The sequence below is a fragment of the Ananas comosus genome, linkage group 5, assembly GCF_001540865.1.
Source record: "Ananas comosus cultivar F153 linkage group 5, ASM154086v1, whole genome shotgun sequence".
NCBI lineage: Eukaryota > Viridiplantae > Streptophyta > Magnoliopsida > Poales > Bromeliaceae > Ananas > Ananas comosus.
This window is the reverse complement of record NC_033625.1, coordinates 4,399,392-4,424,258: the sequence shown is the minus strand read 5'-3', so window position 1 is coordinate 4,424,258 and position 24,867 is coordinate 4,399,392. Positions and strand designations below refer to the sequence as shown.

Below are 24,867 nucleotides of genomic sequence, written 5' to 3'. Positions count from 1 at the left end.
GGTTTTTTTATATGTAAAATACAATTATATCTAAGAAATAAAAATTAAAATATAATAATAAAATTTATAAGTACACTAATTAGATAAATTTATCGTATTGGTGACACGGTATGACACGAGGCGACACTTTAATACCATATTGTTCGGTCATACTTTCTCTTCTTTTTCTTTTTTTTTCAGAAACGGTCACTTTTTATCTGCCGTAACAAAAAGTTGAAATGACATTCTGAATCATAAATACAACCTTTCTATTTTAACTAACACTCAGAACACAACAGATAACTAACTTTTAATATGCTGGATCATTGCAGGTTATCCTCTACTGCTGACAAATTAATGCCCCATTGAGTACAGTTTTTAGAATGAGATCCAGTTTGAATTCGGACACTTCTGATTGGTCACATTGGGTGTTTTTTGTTTCCTTCTTTAAATCTCTCTTTCACCTTTAACTAGAAGGTAAAAGGATTTTACATTACTGACAATGCTTTTGTGAAAATTTAGTACAGACCACATTAATGATTGAACCCCAACTGTCCAATCATCCAGTTTCATAAGATCTTCATAGAAATTATTTGTGGGTAGTTGAGCAGCTCTAACTTAGAATATCTATATTTATATATTATACTCTCTAAATTTGTCACATAGCAATATTTTTTTCATTGTTGAATGTGAGCTCCATCCCGAATCGGGTCAAATCCTCCACATATTTTTCTCTTTCTTTGTTTGAACCGAATCAATTATTGTTGAGTATGAGCTCCCCCAAACCGGCTCAAGTCCTCCACATTTTTTTTTTTCCTCTTTTTTTAGTTGAACCAAATTTGGATTTTTCTCTTTTTCTTTTTCTTGAACCGAACCATATCACACCTCTGCATTGAGGCGAACTGTTCCTCTTCCACTTCTTTCGACTGTTACCTTCCTTCATCGGTAAGATGAATCTCACCTCTCATCGTCGCTTCTTCCAACATTGTTTTCTCTTTCTTTATTGTCGTTTTCTTTTTTTTTTCTTTAATTATCTATTCGTCGCATCGCACGGATTACTATATTAGTGTATCAAGGATTGCCTTCGTACCCACATCTGTGCATTATTTATTTAGTTGTCTACTTCTCTGGGTATCTTTACTGACCTTTATTGTGTCTTAACTCATATGAAACCCATGATCCTCACATTTACTACTAAGTTTTTGGTTACTTCTAGCTGCATGCTCATTTGTTTACAACCCACAACCATTTATTCTATCTGCTGACAAACAGTTAATATAGCAGCTGGAACATTTAAGTCCTTAATAAAGACATTTGAATCTTAACATTGCAGCAGAACAGGAAGTATATCTTTACTTAATCAATCTTTTCTGCTTTTGCCTCAGATGTCATCATCTACATTCTTTTTGTTTTCTCAGAGCTTTCCTGCTCTTTTTGCGATAAAGCACGGTACAAAGCTAGGGTTGATGTAATTGTATCTCATTTCTCTGTAATTACACCTCATCTCCCTTTTCGACGATCCTAGATTAGTACTAATTTTTAGAAACCATCTTTGTATAATATGAATGAGGATATGAGTCGAAAATTGGTTGGAATCAAATTTGCAAGCCAGATGAGCAAACATAAGAGACAGTGGAACAAACTCAGTAGACTCATTGCAGTTCATTCCTAACCCTTTTTTTCCCTATTTTCTCTGAAATATAATTACATTAAAACACTTATTTTTCCTTTTTACCCTGTGAAATCCATGATGTCACTTCTATTTTCGAAAGAATTTTGTGTTGTTGTTTATTACATACTCAACTGTTTATACAACCATTCCGCCTTTTCTGGCAAACAGTTAATATAGCAGTTGTTGAACATTTAAGCCATGTCCTCATATGTTACATGCTTTTAGTTGTTTATGTTTGTAACACCCACACACACACACACACACACAGTGAGATACTAGAACAATGGCCAACAATATCACAATTATCAAATCACAAAATCAATTTCGTGTATGCAGTGAGCGATTTAAAAATCTGTGCAATTTACATTTCCATGTATGTGCCACCGGCACAATTATTTTTCTAAATAGGAATATATTTATACACTGTTTCGAATGATGAATCTCCCAAGGTTTTTCGAGGAGTGGGGTGTGATTTCAACAAGAAGAAGGCTGTAATCGAAAAAAGGCAAGCAATCATCTATCAACCTGATCTCTTGAGGTAAGCCATAACACCAAGGCCTGCGACTAGTGCTGCTCCAGCGGCTACCGCACTGTATGCTGACGCCCAGGCATCCTTGCGCGCATATTCGAAGCTTCCTGACCCGCCACCTCTCTTTCGCCTCCCGGATCCCATGTAGTCTAAGTGCAATCTTAAACTCTGAAAGAGGTCAGAGAAAGTTTATTAGAATAATTGAGTAAATACGGCTTACAAAAAACTGAGTATTCAAAGGAAGATGGTCAGTTTGGAAGATTATACTTAGCTCCTCACTAATCCGCGAGCCATTTGCTCTTGAAAATAATGACTACTACGTGAACTTGATTTAATTGCATAAATAAAGTGTTAATACTTCAAACAATCCAAGGAAAAAAGTGCTAATATGCTATCTTTGCCATTTGTATCTTCTATTTGGAAGTGTAAGGTATCATTACTAATAGAATATGCTTTTAAAATGTCTACTGAAAAAAAAAAACCTCACTTAATCAAAGCTAGAAAGAATCAAGACAAATAACATAAAATGGGGAGCACGACTCAAGTGAATCACTGAGTTGACTTGCTAATTTAAGACTACTAACATTTCATTGTAAATAAAACAGGAGAATAAATTATGTGTTTAAATGCTACCTTCCAACCAATCTGTCGGGCATGGTCCACTGCTGCAGCAAGGTCACCGTCCGACGAAAGAATAACCTTGTCGTGGTCCTCATCTTCATACTAAGAAGCATCATCAAAAACAAATATCAAGATGAAACATATTTAGTCACAATTCTTATAATTTGTCTGAGATGGGTTTACAGTTAGTTAAATACCAGAATTTGGGGTAGATTATTCCTATCAATGTCATCACCCACTCTCTGAAGGATGCAAGTTATCAAGTCTGACAAACTCTCTGTCTCTGATATAAACAACAACAAAACAGGTGATTACATTTCTCTTGATGAATAATAATGCGAAAATTCTGTGAAAGTCTTAGGATGAAATATGACCCAATTTCATTTACATCCTCATAGTTTAAGTTCTAGCAATTAAATCCTGAAGTTTGTCCCGCATAATCACTGAACTTTCATTAATCTAGCATTGGAAAACTGATGCCGCATCAGCATCACACCAGCCAGGACAAGAAGTAGACTAACAAAAGGACTTAATTACTAAGCAGAACAAACTTTGGGACAAAATTGTCAAAAACCGGATATCTTAGGACAAACTAAAATCGGAATAAAATTTAAGGGACCAAATTTAAGTATTTGACCAATTTTTCTGTTAATCAGTAAAAGTTCTAAATGGGATAGCATACCGCAGTTAAATCTATGCATCCTGCCGTGTTTGTCCTGGAGCTTAAATCCAAAAGTACTCGATAAACCTGACACTGGATAAAATGCTGACCTTCCTGCCTCTGTGGCTTCAGATGCCACTTTCATGGATCCTTCACTGAAAATTGGTTAATTGAATAGATTGTCAAAAATATGAAACCATGTTTTAAGTGTTAAATAATATGTATCAAATAGATCAAGAGGATTCCAACCTTTGAGAATCATCGTCATCATCTAAAGGTCCTATGGCCAAAGCCGAGTCCCAGAACTTCTGCATCATTGCACTTGTTGCTTCGGTTCCGGATCCCCCGCTACTTCCCGCCTTTATACATTATGAACATAGAGTAATGAATTATTCAGCATTTATGGATCTCAGTAAGAGTCAATAGTTCCTTTGTTTACAGTTTGACCTTTATAAAAGAGAACATCGAACTCAGTTCTAATGTTTCTAAATCCTATGATGACCTCAAAGTCTCCAACTATTATGGACCATCAAATAACTTAACCGAAGAATGCAGATATTGAACTCCCATCTAGATATAGTGATGTGATTGTGCACTAATATTGGCATTCAGGAGATGGGCATTGCTAGCATCAAGGATCCATTAGTAACAGTATGACTATAAGTATAGCTTCTTTCAGATGGCAGGCAACTACTTAGGAGTTATAATAGCATGACTTTATAGGATGAGCTTGAAAGGAAAAATAAAAAAAAAAAGAAAAATAAAGATTGCAGGCATCATATACAAGCTACTAGTCATTAGTTTGTAATAAGCAATTAAATTAGAGCTTGAAAGCCCAGACAGTTGCAGAGAATGATGTGAACTGATAAATGTACATCACCAACTTACAGTGGCTATCGCGGCATGAGTGATATGAATAACATCAACAACTGTGACAATGTTCCCTTCTGTATAAAGCATATGAGTTATATAAGTGGCTAAAATGCAAATATATGAGAAGAAAAAGGACAGATAAACTTGTTTGTATGTTTAACCAACCTCTGTCAACAACAGGAAAGTGCAGAAATTTCCCATCATGCATGGTGTGAAGAGCATCAAGAATCGGAGTGTCAACTGTTCCGCATTCAGGATTTGGCGTCATAACCTGTAAAAGTGTTTGACACATTACATGCTGTATCAACCGAAACAATTTTTCCTTCGAGAAAGAGACCAACATCTTTATCATAGATAAAAGAAGGCAAAATTTGTGGATAATAAAGTTGAGAGAATTTTATTTCTAATATAACTGTTAATTTACTATTCAGAGATTGGATAATTAGCTAAATGCTGAAAATGTCAATGTTCAAACCAGCAATTAAGATAGCTAACGCCAAAATTTGCTAACTGTAAAGGATATGCAAGATGATGTAGCAGGCACGGATAAGAACAAAAGAAATAATTGTAATTCCTGCATCAGTGGATAAGAACCTCTCACATCGACTTTCGGTCATCACACCATAGCAACAACAGTAGTTTATCATATAGCAACCAATTGCCAGCTAGAGTACCAACTGATGATTATATGAAGATTTCTGAAAATTGAGAGCCCATGTGGCAGGGAAGTTACCTTCTCCACAGGAGTAGATTCAGGAGAGAGATTTTGTGCAATTACACGCATCAGTATATCTCTGGAACTGAGATGAAAGAAAGAGGAAAAAAAAAGAGGGATAGTAAAGACCAGACTAGGAACAGAGGTTAAACTGATGCTACATTTTACTGAAAAGCATTATCCATTGGAAAGCAAGGACTACTTACGTTAGTATTCCTTTAGGTTTCTTTTCAATTGTGACAACTGCTGAACTAATCTTCAGTTCGAGCATCTTCTTTGTTGCAGTTAACACTGAGTCGGTTGGTGAGACAGAAACAACCCTAAGATGCCACCATCAGAAAATCTTTGAAATTTTTATGTTTCGATCTTCTTTATATATCATTCAAGGCTTATAATAGATTCTTAATGAGAGGATATTACCTACTTTGGATTCTCCGAAATAATTGTAGACAAAGAAGGCCTAAACATCTTCTCTCGAAGAGTTTCAATAAACGTATGAGGACCTGGAAAGAATTTGGAAAGCATATAGTTACAAAGTCATTCAAGAAACAGGCAAACATAGTAAGCTTTCAAAAGTAAAATAAGTTGAATAAAACTAATAGTAATATTAATTTTCCTCAGAAAATATATAAGATTTCTACACACCAGAAATTGATGTACCCCAGTGCTTTTCCACCCCTTCAACAGCAGCCGCAATGGCTTTGCCCTTCTCAGCAGCCCTCTCCATGCGAGCAATAGCATCATAAAGACACTTTGCTATGTCGAGTAATGCAATGACTTCACCATTTTCTACAACTGGCAAATGCCTGAACTTCCCTGCAATTAAAAAAATTGACTCAAGTTAAAATTTCAACTAGAGATAAATGCATTAGAGCCCCTTAAAGGCGCTCGTTACAAGTGACCATCCAAACTTTCAAAAGCTAAAAAAGGAAAACGAAAAGCCCGAAGTCAACCAACCAAACCACCAGTTTTTCTGTTTGTTTTCTAACAGCAGTGACTCACATGAAAGGATAAGACATAAACATTAGGTTTCATATGGCGGCCAAGGGCTCGCTCTCGTCACTGATAGATGGTAACGGGGCGTAGTTGGTTGACTTGATTCAAATGGACATTGTTCAGGTCGTCTTTTCTTAACTTTTAAAAAGTCTGGATAACCACATGCAAAAGTGGGAACCTCAGGGGGTTGGATGCAGTTGTCCTTTTTCACAAAGACAACTAGTATGTGCTTGTGTTTTTGATCCCACAAACCTTGCACCATTTTCTGCAATGCTTCCACAGCTAATGTATCCGAAAGAACAAAGACAGGATTCCGGGTCATAGCCTTGGATACTGGTGTTTCATCAAGCTTCAATTCACGGGCAATTACCCTTGTTGTTATATCCTTCACATCAGAAAAGCTAAAATCAGTAATATGAGCTTAAACAAACCAATGTAGATTCAATTAAGGAGTAAAAGAAATAAATTAACCTTGTCTGTAAGGATACCACAAAGCAGTGCATTTGAATCAGTCAGCAACACAGCATCTACTCTTCGAGCAGCCATCCTGCGGCAAGCCTCATATACAGTTGTATTTTCAGGTATTGTTAAGGCCTTCGACAACCGGAGTCTCTTTACAGTTCTCTCGCCGGTCCTGTTTCCCAACATGGAGAATGAGGTAGAAAATATGCAAGAATTGGAGCATAACATACTTTAAGTAAGTATTCATTGATTATACAAGTCTAGCATCCTATTATAGCTCCTAAGAATGTACAGAACAAAAAGCTTCTGATGACCAAAACTAAAGCATTAGCGTTGTCTCCAACCATAACGAAGGCCTTGTTTGGATGTATGGACATTTTATTCTGTATATTTCTAGTGGATACAATATCTAGCCTTCAAGTCCTTTCTTTCGGAATAAGACAAATCACCTCGTAAGCAAAATATGCTGTCGTATAAGATCATGGATGTCTTGACTTCCAGTTACATAAGAAAATCTTAATACAACATAAATTATCAATGGATATCTCATTCCGACATCCAAACAAAGCCAAAGAATTACCTCTGTACAAGGACTTTTCTAGCATAATATACTTAGAGCTGTTGAACCCTAGTGAAAAATTGCGAATTTTGGTTCACACAAATTTCAAATACTCTACAGCTGATAAGGCTATTCTCTACGCTTTACCATCTCATAAACGCCTACGAATCTATCTACTACTAATCCCTCTTATCTACTACTAATCCATCTCATAAACCTAGTCTTCTACAGAGGGAATCTTCACACAAATCAGAAACATGCCCTTTCCCATTGTTGATAACTCGCTTATTACAGTAGCAAATCAATAAAAAAATAAAATAAAATAAAATAAAATAAATTCAAGTACCCAAAGCATCACACTCTCGGTACACAAAACAATATAAACAGCAAGAACGAATTAAGCGTAGCATAAAAATACTAGAAACAGTAAGTTACTTTGTCACAAGGCAATCTGATTAATATCGAGCAGTTGCTAATTAATAAAGAATTAAGCGCACATAATCCAATGAAGAGATCCTAGAACCTAACACTAACTAACTAAACTCCCTACTAAAATCGAAACCTTAGAGAACTAATACAAACAACTCGATCGAGAATTGGGAGGAGGAAGGGGGAAGAGAGAGAGAGAGAGAGAGAGAGAGAGAGAGATCGTACGGAGGGCGAGAGATAGAGGTCCTCCTTCCGCCATCGAAGGCCCCGCCGTTCTCCGCCAACTTCTTCCCAGAGAAGCTGCTCCTCCTCCCCGCCCCTCCGCCGCGGTCCATCTCCGATCCGACGATCGAGAATCCCCCCAGAGAAGCCCCGCCACCACGGCCCCGATCGTGAGCACGGCGGCGCCGCCTCCTCCGCCGCCGCCTCGGATCCCCGATCGCCGGCGAGGAAGCGGAGAGGGTAAGAGAAGGATCGACGTGGGCTCTCTGTCTCTCTCTCTCTCTATCGCGATTGGGTCTCGGCTAATCTCTACCTCCTATTTGGACGGAGTAAACCAATATCATGAACAAGGTTCACCACGTCATCCGTCAGCGGGGCTTTTGATTCGCTTCGAGCTCGCACGTTAAATCAAAAATTGAAAAAATAGTTGGAATGTACGGTGGATAACTCGCTGGTCCACAAATAAGGTGGTAAACAACTTATCAGTTCTACATCCATCGAGAAGCGAATCATATGCTTTCCTAAATCCTAACCCCAAAAATTTGCCCGTTTCAAAGAGGGGCGCTGTTTCAACGACAAAGGAAATAGACTCCCGATTCAACTAACCAATAAAAAGTTTCCACGTATTGCAACCTGAAGTGGGCCCACATTCTATATCTCCGTGCGCTGACGTGGGTGTCTAAGTGGGTGACAGGGTATTGTTTTTTTTTCCTTTATTTAATGATACCATGCGGCTCCTACTAAAAAGGGTATTTTCGGGAGAAAGGTCATTCACGGTGTCGCTGTCGCAGCGAGTGTTCCGGTCCGAACGTTCGCATAGAAAGTTTTGTAAGGGAGGATGATCGCCCGTACACGTGGATGTTACGTGATGCTGTGGCCGTCTAGATTTCTGCGTTGCAGGGAGTTTCTGACCCATCCGCATTGAAGTAGTTAGAATGGGAACGCGTGATTTTGGTCCGCGCCAACGACGAAATGTGATGGATATTGTAAACAAATAAAACACGTTCCACGCATGAATACTTTGTTTGGTATCTAATTTTAATTTTTATATATAAAATTTTTATACAAAAAAGAGAATAAAAGAAAAAAATAAATACTATTATGCGGCAAAAAAAAATCTGGTATTTTAGCGGACGTCTTAATTATCCATTTGCATTAAAAATCTTATTAATTACTCTCTGGACTTTATTATTATTTTAAAATAAATTTAAAATTCTAAGTATTAAATTTAGCCGTAAAACTTTGTCAGACGAGGGTCGGACCAGAAGGTTTCAGATCGGATCCAGGTTCGAATGGAGATTGGGCGGTGTGGTGGTGATGATGATTCAGGACGTCGTTACACGTGGCACACACTCCCGCGCCTCCAGGTGCCACCTCAGCGCGGATGACGTCGCCGTCAACCGCCGCCCGCGGCGCATGCATGATATATCCACCACCGCGACCAGTTCCGGAGCACGATCACTGCGCTGCGCACTCCAACCTCTAACCATATTCCATACACAATTCTCAATCCAAGAAGGAAAATAAATAAAGAAGAGTTAGTTAAAAATTGGAATAAATCTAGATTGGGGAGGGCAGATGGGGAGGGCGGATTGGGCGTCGGTGGCGGTCGGGGTGGTGCTGTTCGTGCTGCTGTCCCCGGGGCTGCTGGTGGAGGCCCCCGGGTCGCGCCGCGCCGTCGACTTCGGCAGCCTCCGCACCAACGGCCCGGCCGTGCTCGTCCACGCCGTCCTCTTCTTCGCCCTCTACACCCTCCTCATCCTCGTCCTCCGCCACCACGTCTACGCCTACGCCTGATGATCATCACTCATCAGTCATCACTGATCTTACTCTTCTTTCTTGAGTGTATACAGTTCCTAGTTGTACCTGCTACATGCACGACGAGGTAAATTTACAGTAGATAAAATATTTGTGGCCTCCCTGTTTATTTTCGAAAACACAAAGAAACAGTAGGACAATATTAGTTTGGCCAATAGCCAACAAGATAAATGCGAATAGTAGAAGAGTAGAAGAGACTGGAGAGAATCACGTACTTTATAGATTTTAACACAACATACAACAAAATGATACCCCCAAATTATATAGCCGGGCACAATCAGACACCGATTTGCATTGCGATCAAGAAAAAAGGCAAGGGGGATCAACACGGGTAAAGTTCAGATTACTTTTACCCTTCGTGAAGGATAATTTCAATATTTACAAAGCTTACAATGAAGAGAATACAAGGACCTTCAAAACAGAGTATCAAACCGAAAGGCTACCACCATGTTAACTGTAAGAGGAGAGGGTATCAGTTGATGCAGATGCAAACTGCTGGCGTGCTAATAAATTCGGGCCGCCTTAAGCTTCATTGGAAGCTACTAGTCCTTGTATGCACAGACATGTAAGTTGTAGGAAGTTTGGAGAAGATCTGCCCTGAGAAAGAAGAAAAAAAATCAAGGGTGATCAATTTCATTTTAGTTGATAAAACTCTGGAGAGAGAAAAAGCGAAATTATATATACTTTATTAGATACGTAGATGTATATTTTTTCTAGTGATTTATACTTAGAAAAGTGAACCACCTAAAGAATAGATTCACTAATATGCCACAGATGATTACCAAATTATTTTTACACACCAGATACGAAGAACTTGCGGAACTAAAGGGGAAAAAATTAAATGCATATATAAAAAGATCAATCAATTAGTTGAGCAACTAGAGTAGCATAAGAAGAGATGCTGAAGAAGCATAGAATGTGAGAAATGAGTTTAGAAAAGCTACTAGTAAACCAAGATAAGCAACTCATCTTAGTTTGATATCCATTCGGAAAATCTTTTCTAACTAGAATATTGTTTCATTTATAACTAAAAGCTGGTCAAAAAATTTGAGATGTCATGAATAGCTAGCTCTCTATATTTCTCTCTATTCATTCGCTGTTGACATTTGAGCGCACATCTCACAATGTTTTTTGATTTGATCATCTCTATCCATGCCTCATAAGGGTAACTAGTAAAAGCACTAATATTTTCCTCCTACGCTTAGCCTGTACAACATGAAATTTATAGCATACTCACAGATGAAGGAACTAAGTAGCATAAAACTTGAACAAACTTTCCGTTTCGAATCAACACACAAACAAAATTGACTAAACTATGGAAGAATGTTAGGAACAAAGTTTTGATGAGCCATTGCAGGTAAGCAACAAGTAGAAATATTAAATCAATTCATATTTACAGTAGGTGCAAATGGTAAAGAGAAAAAGTGATGGTTCCAAAAGTTCAATGCAAAAAAGCTGATAGGAATCAGAAAAGCCTCCAAAATTTCCTTTGTTCTCTCAAGTTGTTAAGCATTACAATGGTCCAAATTATCGAGAAATTTAAAGACCCTGAAAATTATGTCCAAGACGTCATGGAGCAAAAATTCTATAGGGTACTCCTTGTGGAAGATATTATAAAGAGGTATCGGATATCCTTCATCCAACTAGTACTTTCAATCCCAACTATGAAACCATAGCTTTTAACAAAAGAATAATTTTTCATAAAAAAAAATGATCTAATTCAATGGAAGGTACGCATTCAAAGTACTAGTTAGATGAAGCACGTCTAACCCCTCTTTATAATAACTTATGTAAAGAATACCCAAATAGAATTTTATTCCATATGTTGCCCTTGTTTCTATATTTCCAAATATCATAATATTAATAACCTTATAAGCTTTTTTTTTTCAACTTATTGTAAGCCTATCAATCTAACAAAGTATAGATTAAACAAAATTTAGACGAACTTGGACCTAGACTTGGGAACTTCTAAAAAGCACCAAGCTTGGTGCTTGCATCGATGTAGTTGGATTTTGCATGGAGATCAATGAAAAGCACATGCGAATGTGCATAAAGATGCACACTGAACATGGTGCCCCACAAACTCCATCATGGATCCAACAAGCACAAACGTGTAAGCATCAAGGACTTGGTGCTTTAATAAGACACTAAACCAGCTCCTTAGATTGACTACATCTGATTCTCAAGAAGAGAAATCTAAAGTGTCTAAGAAAATCCCGCCAAATATAGTTAACGAGTCAGATTTCTAATGCGGCATTTAAGGCGTACATCAAGTTTGAAAAACTCACCACAAGCTACCGGCTAGCTGCCACATTGCAAAAGCTGACTCATTACCTATACATTGGGGTACACTCTTCCAGCAAACATAGCAATCCTTTTCAAGCGTATTCATCATATAATTCCTATGTTCCAAGTTAGTTAGTTAAGACCTTTCTCTGTTAGGAGGATCAACATCCCTGAAATCAGGAGGACCGACGTTGTCTAGTTCATTAATTAAATAAGATTACCTAAAATAAAATCTATATGGATAGCTGCACCCTTTCCTATTAGATACTCTAGTGTAATTGACTTCCGTGAGATGCGAAAAAAATTCTATATGAACTAAGTAGGAATACATCCTATTCAACCAAAACAGAGTACCATTCCGGCTGCCCTGAAGTATCTCCTAAGTGCTGCCTATGAGTCAGCATACAGAAGGTGGATTAGAGCACCAAAAGTCTTAAAAGTTGAGCCACATCTCCACATCACATACTTTGCAGTCTTCCATTCTCTATGCCGCTGGCCTTTTATTTTGTGGGCTTTTATATCTCTTATCTCTCCCTCTTCCTTTTGGAAACTCTATTATCTTTAATCTCTCTCTATGTGGTCACTGCCAACAAAAGAATTTTCCGTTGCTAAATTTTCCCTTACAGCAAAAAGACAAACGCTTATGTCAAAAGCAATTCTGCAGCAACATTTTCAATATCTGTTTTTATTGCAGATATCAGCAGACTTAGATCAGAAACAATACCCTAAACTATTTAGATATTAAAAGAGACAAGACTTTCAATAGCCACATAAAAACCATGTCCAAGTGAGAAGAGTAAAGGTGAAACATCGCATACAAAATTCATCATCAGACTAATCACCAAGACTTTTAATTAGCCAATACTAGGAATAAATCAATTATCCTCCTAATCCTGCCTTTAATGTAGCGGAGGAAAAAGGGAAGAAAAACCTTAGAGACCCACATCTACGGCATAACAATACTCTACTTAAGTTCGTATTTGGCTCTCATGAGGACCTAATGCTCATAAGCCAACAAAAGTGACATACTATGGTTGCATCCCCATTGCTACGTTTTAAATACAGCGGAAGAACTTTCAAAAAGCCTGTGTTATAGCGCAAAATTCGCTTTACAAAGCCCAATGTTCAAAAGTGCTGCACTTTGCAACCTTTTCCTAGCGCCATTTCAAGCTTGAAATGACAAAGAAAATTTTACGAGAGCAAAATGCTAAACTTTGAACTGCTAGCCAAAAAGCAAAAGAAGAGCTATCCCGAAGGGAAAATTATTGCCTGAACTTTGACCCACCACATAAGCCGTGGACCGCCCAGTTGATCTGCCCTCCATCCCATCTCTACTTTCAATCCCAGCAAAATCACTTGGTTACAACCATATTCAAATTTATAATATGTTTTACAAAAATATGTTGAAGATTGAAAGTAGAGATGGTATGAATGGCAGATCACTAGGAGGTCCGCGCCTGACGAGGAGGACCATGTCCAGCCTATAATTTCTCATATCAATGGAAGTTATCTGAAGTTTTCCGACAAAAGACTACAAGGATCTTTGATCTGTTAGATCGGGTTATTCTAGAAAAAACCAAAAACTTCCATTTCAATGAACCCCTAAACTTGTGCTATCCTCTAACTCTATCCCTAGTTGCCTCCAAAAGCGTTACAGTTTTAGGTTCATTTTCTTTTAATAACAACAAGCACTATTGAAGACCCAATAATTTTAAAGATAAGGACAACCAAACAACTCCCCATAGAAAGGGACTTGCTTTGTACGTATTTTAACACAACCCCCAAAGGGCTCTGACATTTCCACACGTAAAAGCAATGAGCTGTCAAGTTAGTCCAAATAAACTTTTTTCTCATAGAAGAAGATAAAGATCCTATCTCTAAAAAAGATATGTAGCGTCTATCCATCTACAATAATAATAAAACCTAATAGACAAAGAAAACGCAATGCAAGAAGCACATTCACAACCTCCTCCCAGAAATCAGAGCAATATATTGATGAAATTTCGTCAACAAAAACTACGCCAATACGCTACAATATTTTACAAAAAAAAAAAAAAAAAAAAAAAAAAAAAAAAAAATCAACAAACACAGAGAGCAACAAATACTTTCCTGCTACAGGGAAAAGCTCAAAACTTTTCTCTTTGTCAACAGCTCTACTAGAAGCGCTCTATAGGCCCATAAATTGATTCCTATTTCCCACCAGGAAATTACTAATAAATAACACATGGCACCATCAGAGCAAAATAAATCTTATTAAGCGATCATCATCAAAAACGACCAATTAAGAGAACAGGACTACTAATAATAACCCTAATTCCAACGTAATAAGGGTAAAAAGGTCGCAGAAAAATAAGCTTTTCTCACCTTAGACTTCTTTGGGGGAGGAGGGTGAGTTAGGGCAAAGAATCGCCCTCCCCATCCCGGAGAGATTGGAGACGATCCCGACGAAGTAGAACACCATGAGGAGTCCCACGACCCAGGGCATGAGTATGAATCCGATCACGAACGTCACAGACCCGCACAGCATCAGCGCGAGCGACGCCCCGAGCAGCAGCGACGCCACCCCCGCCGCCGATACCTGCGGCGGCCGCGGCCTCCTCGTCGGCTGCGGAGGGAGCGGCGCCCCCGCCGCCGCGGCGGACGACGAGGAGGGGGCCGAGGGCACTGCGAGGTGGGGGTAGCGGAGCATGGTGAAGAGGAGGGCGCAGAGCTCGTAGATGAGCCTCGATTGCTCGTCGTCGCCCCGCATCTTGTGGTTTCGAGAGGTCGCAAACCCTAACCCTAACCCTAGGAGAGAGAAAGCGAGAAGCGTACGCACAAGCGAAGCGGTGGAGAGAGAGAAAGAAAGAGCGAGACGGAGGCGTCTCTTTGAGAAATATAAATAGTTGGAGGGGTGAGAATTGTTGGAAAAGTGGATAGGATTGGGAGCAAATGCTTCTCTCTCCTCCTCAGCATCTGCAGCATTTCACTTTTTCTTCGATTACTTCTCGTTTTTCTCGTTTTTGGCGAAATGTATGGAGACCCCTCGACTACTAAGTAATTTTCAAACGGCCCCTCTCATTGTATTAATCTTTTTGTAATTAAAATTTCCAACTTTTGAAAAAATTTTGAATTATTTTGGCCAATTAAATTACAGACCTTTGTAAGTTCGACATAATTTTGTTACATCGATAGCCTAAACTATTTTTTCCCAAGTAAAAATATGATAAATTAATAAAATATTATAATATTAGACAAAAATTTGAATTTGTGCATGTTAATATAAAAAAAATTAAGGTTGAGGGGCTAATGTTAAACGATCTATAATTGAGGGGTCGATGGATGTGAATGGATAAGTGGATAGGCTTTGGAACAAGTTCTTTCTCTATCCTCCGCAGCATTTTTGCTCTTTGGTGTTCAATATATAATGTACGGATAGTCCTTATACTATTCCAAATTTGCACTAGTTTATGTACCTTTCGTTTTAGTAGGTAACTTTAAAAATTAAAATGTTCACAAAAAAGTAAAGGAACGGAATCGCAAGAGTGGAATAGTACAGGGACTCTCCATACATTTCACCCCTCCATTGTTCCGACTAATGGGGGAAGGGCCCCACAACGGATAATGACACGACGACAACGAAAAATTCTAGAATGCAACGGGTATATTAGTGACGTGGCGTAACAAACCAATCAAATTAATCCTTTTAAGAATATATGTCCCATCATGATTGTAAAAAAGTATTTTTATTGTACTTTTGTTTGAAAAGAAGGAATGTGATTGGCTTGTTATTGATGACGTGGTGCAAGTGTGACAGTGTAGAATCCCTCGACGACAACAGCGAATAGTGACACGACTACAACAGCTCAGTCTACAAGAAGGACCAAACAGCGTGCAGTGGAAACACCCAGTAAACATTCGACACGTGTTGTCCTCCAGGGAAAATCTAGTTTGTAGATGACGTGGTGGATTTTGAATGGTCGAAAAAGTATTCGAAGTTTCGCCACTGAATTTTCGTGACGTGCCAGCGAACCCTTTTTCAAATAAAATTGCGGTGCGGACACCCGCAAAAAATGCTGTGAAGGAACTCGCACTAATCCACCGTACACGTGTTCCGTAGAACTAGATCACAGCCCTTCGTGGCCGCAACGTCGTTGTGGGCCAAAAAGGGCTCGCTTTGACGTGATGGGCCGGGCCAATGATAGAGCAGGTGGGACCCACCTTTGCAACTTTTACGGAAACATGCATTGACTATAAATTATTCTTATAATTAAAATCTTTCAAATTTTATATTTTTATACATTAAATAAAATTATTTATTATTTCGAGACTTTTGCTTATTTACCTATCACTACTACTCAAAATTTTCTATTTTTATCCAAAAAACATTATCACAATATACTCCTAACACCCAATTTAGTTAGTCAATCTGAGTCAGAATTTTCTCATTTTGATGTATAAATCTTTGTTTAATTTTGGATTTGTGCATTTTGCATCAACTGAGAGCCTGTTTGGACCAACATATCCTGGGTTCGGATCACATACATAGTGCGGCAGCGAAAAACTCAAGCTCTGCCCAAAGTGATGCCACTTAACAGTAGTAAGCAGTAAAGTAGACCTGTTCGAGACTGCAGATGATGTGATAACTGAATCAGCTGCCGTACATTGTTACGAAAAATTAACTGATACACACTGTTTGAAATATTAGTAACAATTTAGCCGCTACAGTTACTTGCCCACTGTCTTCAACAGATGATCAGGAGGAAAAGAAACACTTTTTATCGCCGCATAATCCGCAAGTTTTCGACATTTTAACAGAGTAGCAGGAGGAGGAACTGAGCTAAAGAGAAAATCACGAACAAAAACACTAAATCCAAACTACTGCCATGAAAAGGGGAGTGTTTGGGAGGCCCCGTAGGAGGGCAGTCCCTCGCTCCCGCAGTGGAACATGCCCTCGTAGTGGATCTCGGCCTCGTTCGCCACGGCCGGGCACGAATACCCGGCCGCCGACACGCCATCCGGCACCTGCGAGCACGGAAACCGGTGCGGGACGCCGTACAGCGGGCTGCTCGACAGGAGAGGCTGGCCGATCGGGATCTGGTCGTGATCCGGCTGTCGTACGATCTGCGCGGTGCTATTGATGGCATCCGACGGTTGCTGAGCGGGCGACGATGACAGAAGAGAGAGAGCACAATCGGAGAACATCTTGCTGCTCTCGGGGGGAGTGACGGTCTTGAAGGGGGCCAGGCCGAGTTCTTGCAGGAAAGGGAACTGCCGTCTTTCTCTGTTGTAATTCTCACTAAGGTGTAGAGGCTGCCGATTCATATTCACGCAAAAGGAAGTATTGTTTTCGGATTTCATGAGCCCGGTCCAGTTCGGCTCGGATCTAACAGTTGGAAAAATCTGAGGGTATGATGATAATCTTGTCCCTGTATATAAGCCAGAATGGTTTTCATCAGAAATGTAAAGTGAGAGATTTGCAAAATTTGACATGATAAAGCTCTTAACTGAAGTAATTGATACATCTACGAAACACCATCTTAATCATGTAAGAGTAGCAGCAAAATAGTGGCAGATCACGCGAATGAAAATCATATCTTACATTAACCCAAAAAGAGTTTAATATTCAAAATATAACAGCTTATTTCAAATTGAAACTCGACATAAGATTGATTTGAGAAACTGCAATATCGAGATTTCAAACAAACTACAAATAAATAAGGCAGTAATGCAGAGATAAAAGACCTTGGTGATTCACAAAGAAGCCCCCAGAGTTTACATGATCCAGCTGTGGCTTCCTTCGACGCCTGTTGTGCCCATCAAGCCTTTTCCTGCAGCTTCTTTTGACCTCATCAAATTCCACAAGCAAGTGAAATCTGTCGGAAACACAAACAACTATATTTATCAGATTGTTGGACTCTTTTGCCAAAGAGTCATACCTGGTACTATGAGAGAACTCTCAATTTCAAAGAAAGCCCAAAAACAGAAGATAAATTTAAGGTCTTCGCAGCTGAAGATACAGATCTTTAACACAATAATTCGCGATTCACATGATCAACAGTATGTGTTGAGAAGACCAGTACAACTCGGAAGATAATTGTAAGCTGAGATAAGTTGTTGTACGAGCATAATTTTACGCTTTTTTTTTTTTTTTTTTTGAGGAAACAGGGATAAACCCTATTTGTGTATCCACTACACCTGCTGTAGCCAAAACCCAAAAAGCTACAGCTGGAAGCAACATAATAGAAAATTGCGACAATTTTACGCTTCATATTAATAATCTTTGTTAGAATAGCGCATAATGTATACTGATGGAGTAATAAAAAAAATCCATTAATGAGAATGTATCGTTATGGATATTGTCCATTATTTGATCTTCAGGAATACAGAGCACTGATTGCATTTAACAATTTTGATTGCAATCAAACATGTCCACTCTTTTGATCCAATAAACAAATGGGGGACAATAGCTAGGTGCCCATGTAGCAAGACACAAATGCAGGACAAAGATTGCCACAGTATGGATATGGCAATACATCAAATTTAAAAATCTTTGGATTTGATATCCTGGGAATCTGAGGTAACATATGAAAAAAAGAAATCGTTTGATATCTACAGATCCTAAGTACAGCGACATAGTCACATAAACAAGAGTGTCAAGAAAGATAGTTGATCTGGCAAAATCTTAAGATTTATCGAGCATAAACCATGGTGCAGAAGTCATCCAAACGCACAACCGACATGAGTAGTATTCGTCAAGAAAGAATGTCGACCTGGCTACCCTCTGTCCATCCCATATTCTGACACGAATTAGACTGAAAAAGGCAACCCTAAGTCCCTCCCATATTCCTTGCGTGCGCCTAACATATCTGGGCATTTTTCTATATTCCTAGTACATTGGATACCCTTATCAGACATTTACAGGTGTCTCTCGGATATGTCTCTCAATATCCGATATGGACACGGTAGCTAAAATCAGGTATCCGCACATCATAACTAAGTACAATTGTAAGGACCGTTACTTCGGAATGAGGATATAGTCACATGGAAATTCCCACAAAAGGTAAGGCTGCAAATCTTGAGAATAAGACCGACGTACACATGCTGAAGGAAATAAGAATAAATTTTATCTTTTTATACGGAGTAGTAACTGTCGATAGAGAGTTAGAACAGATGAGCAAAGTAAAAGAAAGATGGTACAAAGCCAGACAGGAGATTGGCTGCTCCCTGTTATCGTGGATTGAGACCGTAGGTTGCAATTTAAACCAGGAAACATAAATTAAAGGGAAACAAAAAAAAAAAGGAATGAACAACCAAGAAGTGTAAAGCAAATAAAGCACGGGACCGCATTTGACATATTTCAGCTTTCTGCAAAATAGTATAAATTTCATAAGGCAAAATCTAATCAAGCCAACTGAGATATCTTTTCAGATTTTCATTGTCGAAATCCGTCGTACTTCTATCTGGCTGCACAATTAAGTAAAAAACTACAACATGTTTGTTTATTTACTTTTTGTTAATAAAAGATCACGATAATTTAGCTACGACGATGTATAAGCTCCTTTCAGGTCACAATTCATTCCTTAAAGTAGGCGAAAGAAAAGTAAAACTAAGTGAATAATAACAGATATCATTCTTGGGGACCACATAAAGTGAAAAGCCCAACAAGCATTATAGTAGGATGCCGACTATTTTTCTACTCATAAAATAGGCGAAAAAAAGATTAACTATTAGTAGTGCAACGAATTTAACCGACGTTATGATTTGATTAATCTAACTTCCATACTAAGACAAAAAAAAAAAAATGATAAAAAATGAATACCTTAACAAAATAAACTTCTTTTTTTTTTATATTTTACTAAGTTGTGTGACGAAATGTTATGCTAATTTGAAGAAGTAACTATCTGTGGCTAGTTGAGCAACATATCCCCATATAAACCACTGCATGTACACATCACAGAAGATTATAAAAGATATTCTAAATTTAGAAAAGGATAGGTTTCTACTTCATTAGAAGTTCATATCCAGTTGAAGCAAATAACTCTGGCAATAGTTTAAGCATATCACAAAACAAATTTGAGTGATTTAAGTATATGAATCAAAGATCAAATAATCCAAATTGGTCGAGAACTCTCTGCGTAGGTAGTTTATACCTGCTGCACTGTTGGCAAAACCTCTGCTCCTGGCCGCCGACCAGCACCACCGGAGTCTTCGAATGGGCCTCGCAAACCTTATGCCGGCGGTGATACTCCCGACACTTGCTCAAATCGGCTTTGCAGCCGTCGACCAAGCAGGAAGGGGTCGGGCCGCCACTGCCGTGCGTCCGAGGCCTCTTCGGCGGGCCGGAGGAGGAAGAAGAGGGCGGCGGCGGCGGCGCCATTGCGGCGGAAACAGAGGCCTTGGATTGGAATTTGTGATGATGGGCTGGCCCGAGATCCCCCGACCCCCCGCCGAGCTTCAGGTCGACGGAGCAGTCGGTGCGGCTGCCGCCCGAGCCGCCGAATCCGGGCGGCGGCTGGGGGTTGTGGTTCAGCACGTCAGCCAAGTCCCAGGGGGGCATCCTTAGATCCCAATCCATAAAAGCAACAACACTCTATCTCACTCAAACTCTATTTGTCGCACACTTTACTCTTCTCTATCTCTCTCTATCTAGCTCTACAGTCACTCTCCTCGCACACCCACACAAACTCCTCCCTGTCTCTCTATCAATTCCTAAGAGCTACTTCTCACAATATAGTAAATGTTACACACACCAACAACCACCTAAAAAGTAATCTTTTTCTTTTTTTTCTTTTTTTCTAAACCATATGAAAGAGTCTCACACAAGAACAGCATAACAAATCCTGAAACATGATAGGTAGCAAAAATCAAAGGAAAAGGACAGGGAGAATATGAGATTTTTTTTTTAAAAAAAAAAAAATGATGAGTTCTTCTTAGCCAACAAACAAACCCAAACCCACAAAAGTTAACAGTCAGCACCCCATTTCAAGCAAAATCTCACCTTGATAATAAACCCCCACCCCAAGAGCAGACAAAAATCAGAAGACCCAAAAGAGAAAATGCAGGCCAGATGGGGAGGAAAAGAATCAGAAAGCCAGAAATGGGCTTCCTAAAGGGAGGTGAATGAAATAAACCACAAACCCAGAACAGGATTAGCCCATCTTGGTCAGATTCAAGGCAATTAAAGTAGGGTTCAACATAATAATAATAATAATAATAATAATAATAAATAATAATAATAAGAGTGAATAGAAAAGATTAGGAATAAAAAAAAAAAACCCAAGAAGGTTAGGAGCAGAAACAGAGACAGTGGTTGCAGAAACAGCTGCAGCAGCAGCAGGAGGAGACTCGCAGACTATTATTTGGTCTGTAGCTTTCCAACCATTCAATTCCCTGACAAGGATTCCAAAGAGAACAATAAATGTGAAGGGGAAAAAGGAGACTCTGGAGTGGGCAGTAAGTTCAAGGGCCCCCTCAATATACACGGCTCCAACTTTATTACCTCAGCGTCCGCCTATGTATTATAATATAATACATAAGCGGACGCTGGGGTAATAAAGCTGGAGCCGTGTATATTGAGTGGGGCTTCTTAAACTTACTATATAGTTTCCACGGTTAGATTTAATCTTTTAATTATTTTTATCTGTTAAATTATATTATTCAATCAACCACCCGCTCAATAGTAGAAAATTACTATCATCCTAACCGCACATCGCTTTAACCAAGGGTCGAAAACTTAATAACACTAATGAGTTGGTGCTATTAATAGTATTCTAATCTAGTTATACATAGAGATAGAGAGAGTTGAGCTGGAATGCTATCGGTAGCAAACGGGCTCCGTTGCCATCCATTTGTTTTTAATGATGAAGCCTCAAATCGACGATGCGCACCGTTGAATATGATTTATGCCACTTGAAGTATCTAGAAATCAATTTTCAAATCTTTTCGACATCATTGACCTAATAATCAAAGGATTTCAAAATTTATAATTTTAATGGTAGATATGAGACATTTTCTTGTTTAACGGTGTAAAGCTATTCAAATTAATTGAATTTTGGTTAAAAAATTCTTCAAACTATTTAAAACAAGATCTATACTCTTGATCTTGATTACAAAATTTCTATCATCACTTTTTAAAGGATATTCATTTTCAGCCGTTCATTTTTACGCCTACTTTATGGACAAGAGAACAATATCGAAGAAGTATAAAATTTGATTTCTAGATACTTCAAGTGGTATAGATCATGTTAAACGGTGTCGATCGTCGATTTGGAGGCTCCATCATCGAAAATAAATAGGTGGCAATGGATCTCGTTTGCTATCAATATAGTATTCCGGCTCAACTCTCTCTCTCTCTCTCTCTCTCTCTCTCTCTCTCTCTCTCTCTCTCTCTCTCTATATATATATATATATATATATATATATATATATATATATATGCTAGGGTAACTATACTCTAATGAGTATAGATTTAAATTTTTGGCCGTTGGATAAAGAAATGTGCAATTAGGATGATAGTAGTCGTCCGGGGTTGAGTGGGTGGTTGGTTAATAGTATAATTTAATGGATAGAAACGATCAAAGGAGTAAGATATAACGGTCGAAAACTTATAAGTATAAAAGGGTCTATATTCATAAAATTATAGTAGCCAAACTTTATATATACATGTGTGTGTATATATATATATAAAGTTGGGCTAGAATACTATTGATAGCAAAAGACCTTTTTTGTTATCAAATTTTTTAACCTTTGAATTAATTCCTTTCATCATTTATAATAATTGGATTAAATATTATAACCGAGTGGGGACCACTCAACCCTAAGGGATTAATATCATCCTAACCTTACAATTTCTTATCCAAGGATTAAAAACTTGATAGCAAAAAGAACCTTTTGCTATCAATAGTATTCCAGTCTAGCTCTCTCTCTCTCTCTCTCTCTCTCTCTCTATATATATATATATATATATAGAAAGAGAGAAAGAGAGAGAGAGTGAGACTAGTATGCTTCTGAAAGCACGGAGCCCTCCGTGCTTTTAAGTCGTTTTCGATATTAGGACTTTTAAATCGACGATCGGTTCTATTAGATTTTATTTAGAGTATTTGAATTACCAATAAAATAAATTTTGTGATTTTTTTGATATCATTAGTCTAGTGATCAAGGGGCTCAAAATCAATAATTTTAATAACCATGGTAAGCCATTTGTAAGTTTAATAGTGTAGAAATATCTAAATCACGTAAATTTTTAATATAAAATTTTTTATATACTATATAAAACAAGATTAATGTAATTGATCAAAAATTCTAATATTATATCATCACATTTTATAAGATTTTTATTTTCAGTTGTTGCTTTTGAGCCCCTTCGATCACTAGGCAAATGATATCGAAAAGTTACAAAATTTACTTTTTAGATACTTCAAATACTTTAAATCAAGGCTAAATTACAGAAAACCCCCTTGTAATAACCCGCTTTTTCACTTTTCCTCCCTGACATTTAAAAACCTACACTTTACACCCCTGTAAAATAAAAAATGTGCACTTCACCCCCTACCGTTAGGTTTCCGTTAAAAAATATATTTTTATTCCGAAAATACCCCTCCGCTATCTTCCTGTTGCTTCGCCTCCCTCCGGCTCGCCACCTTGCTGCCGCCTCGCCGCCTCGCCGTCCTCCACTGCCTCGCCCTCACCCACATCCCCTTCGTCATCCTCCGCCACCTCGCCTTCGCCTTCTTTGCCCTTCTCCTACTGTCGCTTATCTCGGTTTCTCCTACTGTCACCGAAATCGAAGGCGGCGAGGGTGCAGGAGGAGAAGGAGAGCAGGTGGAGAAGAAAATGGAAAGAGATCGTGGCCGATTGAGGTGGAAATCGTAGCAGAAAGAAGGGGCGACTGAGGAAGATGGGGAAGAATACGACAATGGCGAGGGGCAAAATGGTCATTTTACACACCGTAATCCTCATGTGAATATTTTTCATTTTACAGGAGAGCAAAGTGTAGGTTTTTAAATGTCAGGAGGGAAAAGAAAAGTGAAAAAGCGGGTTATTATAGGAAAATTTTCTATAATTTAGCCTTAAATCAAATCTACTAGAGCTGATCATTAATTCGAAAGTTTTAATATTAAAAACGACTGAAAAGTACAAAGAGCTCCATGCTTATATAAGCATACTACCCACACACAATCTCTCTCTCTCTCTCTCTCTCTATATATATATATATTATATATATATATATATATGTTGGGCACAAGTGAAGGGCATATTATTGGCTCTTGCCACAATTATTGGTGGGGAGTCACACTTTTCTTGGCTTCCCTTATTGGAGTGTCTGACATTACCAACCTAGATAAAAAAAAAGGTAGTATTACTGTATCACAGTTGCCTGCCAAATAATTATTTATCTTTAAAAACTTAAATTATTATTAAATAAAAAGTTAATATATTCGGTTTTAATATAGAAAAATGTTACTTTGTTAAATATGAATGGTGTGGATTTAAATAATTACGTTACAAAATCGTTGTAAAGCTGTAGGGATTTAAAATAATTCTAATATTATTTTTTAATAATATGAAATATTTTTATATTTTTTATATTTTTATACTCAATAGTATGCTTTTGTTCTGCTTTTTGATATAATTACTTTTGAAAAATTATTTTTTGTATGTTTATTTAGTCGTAGAAAATTTTTTTCGAAGAATTATTTTTACAGATTTAGAAAAAAAAATAATGTATTTTTATTTTTCGCCGATTTTCAGTGAAGAACGAAAATTCAAGCTGCATAAATTTTTTCATTTATTTTTTTCCACTGAGCCAAATAAATATAATTTTTCCAACCAAATAAATATTAATAAAAAACTTTTTTCTATGAATCTAATACTACAAAATATAAAATATTATTTTCACAAAAAAATTATAAAAAATTATTTTTTACGATTTTATGTACAGTTAAACACCCCCTCACCCTCACATTAAAATTTTTTATTGCAAGATAATAAAACTATTACAAAATTTTTTTTTATTTTTTAAAAAGAATATAATGACCAAGTGTACTTCAACCTACTTTGAAGA

General features: G+C 38.0%; 3 protein-coding genes across 3 annotated transcripts; all 3 read right to left on the bottom strand.

Moving 5' to 3' along the window:
- LOC109710761 (CBS domain-containing protein CBSCBSPB1-like) lies at positions 1,948-8,019 on the bottom strand. The gene is made up of 14 exons (XM_020233507.1): positions 7,722-8,019; positions 6,518-6,680; positions 6,299-6,431; positions 5,696-5,866; positions 5,475-5,553; positions 5,257-5,370; positions 5,069-5,135; positions 4,501-4,606; positions 4,351-4,409; positions 3,712-3,821; positions 3,484-3,617; positions 2,999-3,084; positions 2,814-2,903; positions 1,948-2,348 (listed from the first exon to the last, which is right to left on the bottom strand). The coding sequence occupies exons 1-14, from the start codon at positions 7,829-7,831 to the stop codon at positions 2,172-2,174; spliced, it is 1,599 nt and encodes a 532-aa protein (XP_020089096.1). The 5' UTR covers positions 7,832-8,019; the 3' UTR covers positions 1,948-2,171.
- Positions 9,735-14,783, bottom strand: LOC109710648. The gene is made up of 2 exons (XM_020233370.1): positions 14,187-14,783; positions 9,735-10,133 (listed from the first exon to the last, which is right to left on the bottom strand). The coding sequence occupies exon 1, from the start codon at positions 14,569-14,571 to the stop codon at positions 14,188-14,190; it is 384 nt and encodes a 127-aa protein (XP_020088959.1). The 5' UTR covers positions 14,572-14,783; the 3' UTR covers positions 9,735-10,133; position 14,187.
- Positions 16,415-21,251, bottom strand: LOC109709862 (squamosa promoter-binding-like protein 16). Its single transcript, XM_020232212.1, has 4 exons — positions 20,803-21,251; positions 19,955-20,644; positions 17,547-17,677; positions 16,415-17,230 (listed from the first exon to the last, which is right to left on the bottom strand). Exons 2-4 carry the CDS (start codon positions 20,377-20,379, stop codon positions 16,680-16,682), a joined length of 1,107 nt encoding a protein of 368 aa, XP_020087801.1. The 5' UTR covers positions 20,380-20,644; positions 20,803-21,251; the 3' UTR covers positions 16,415-16,679.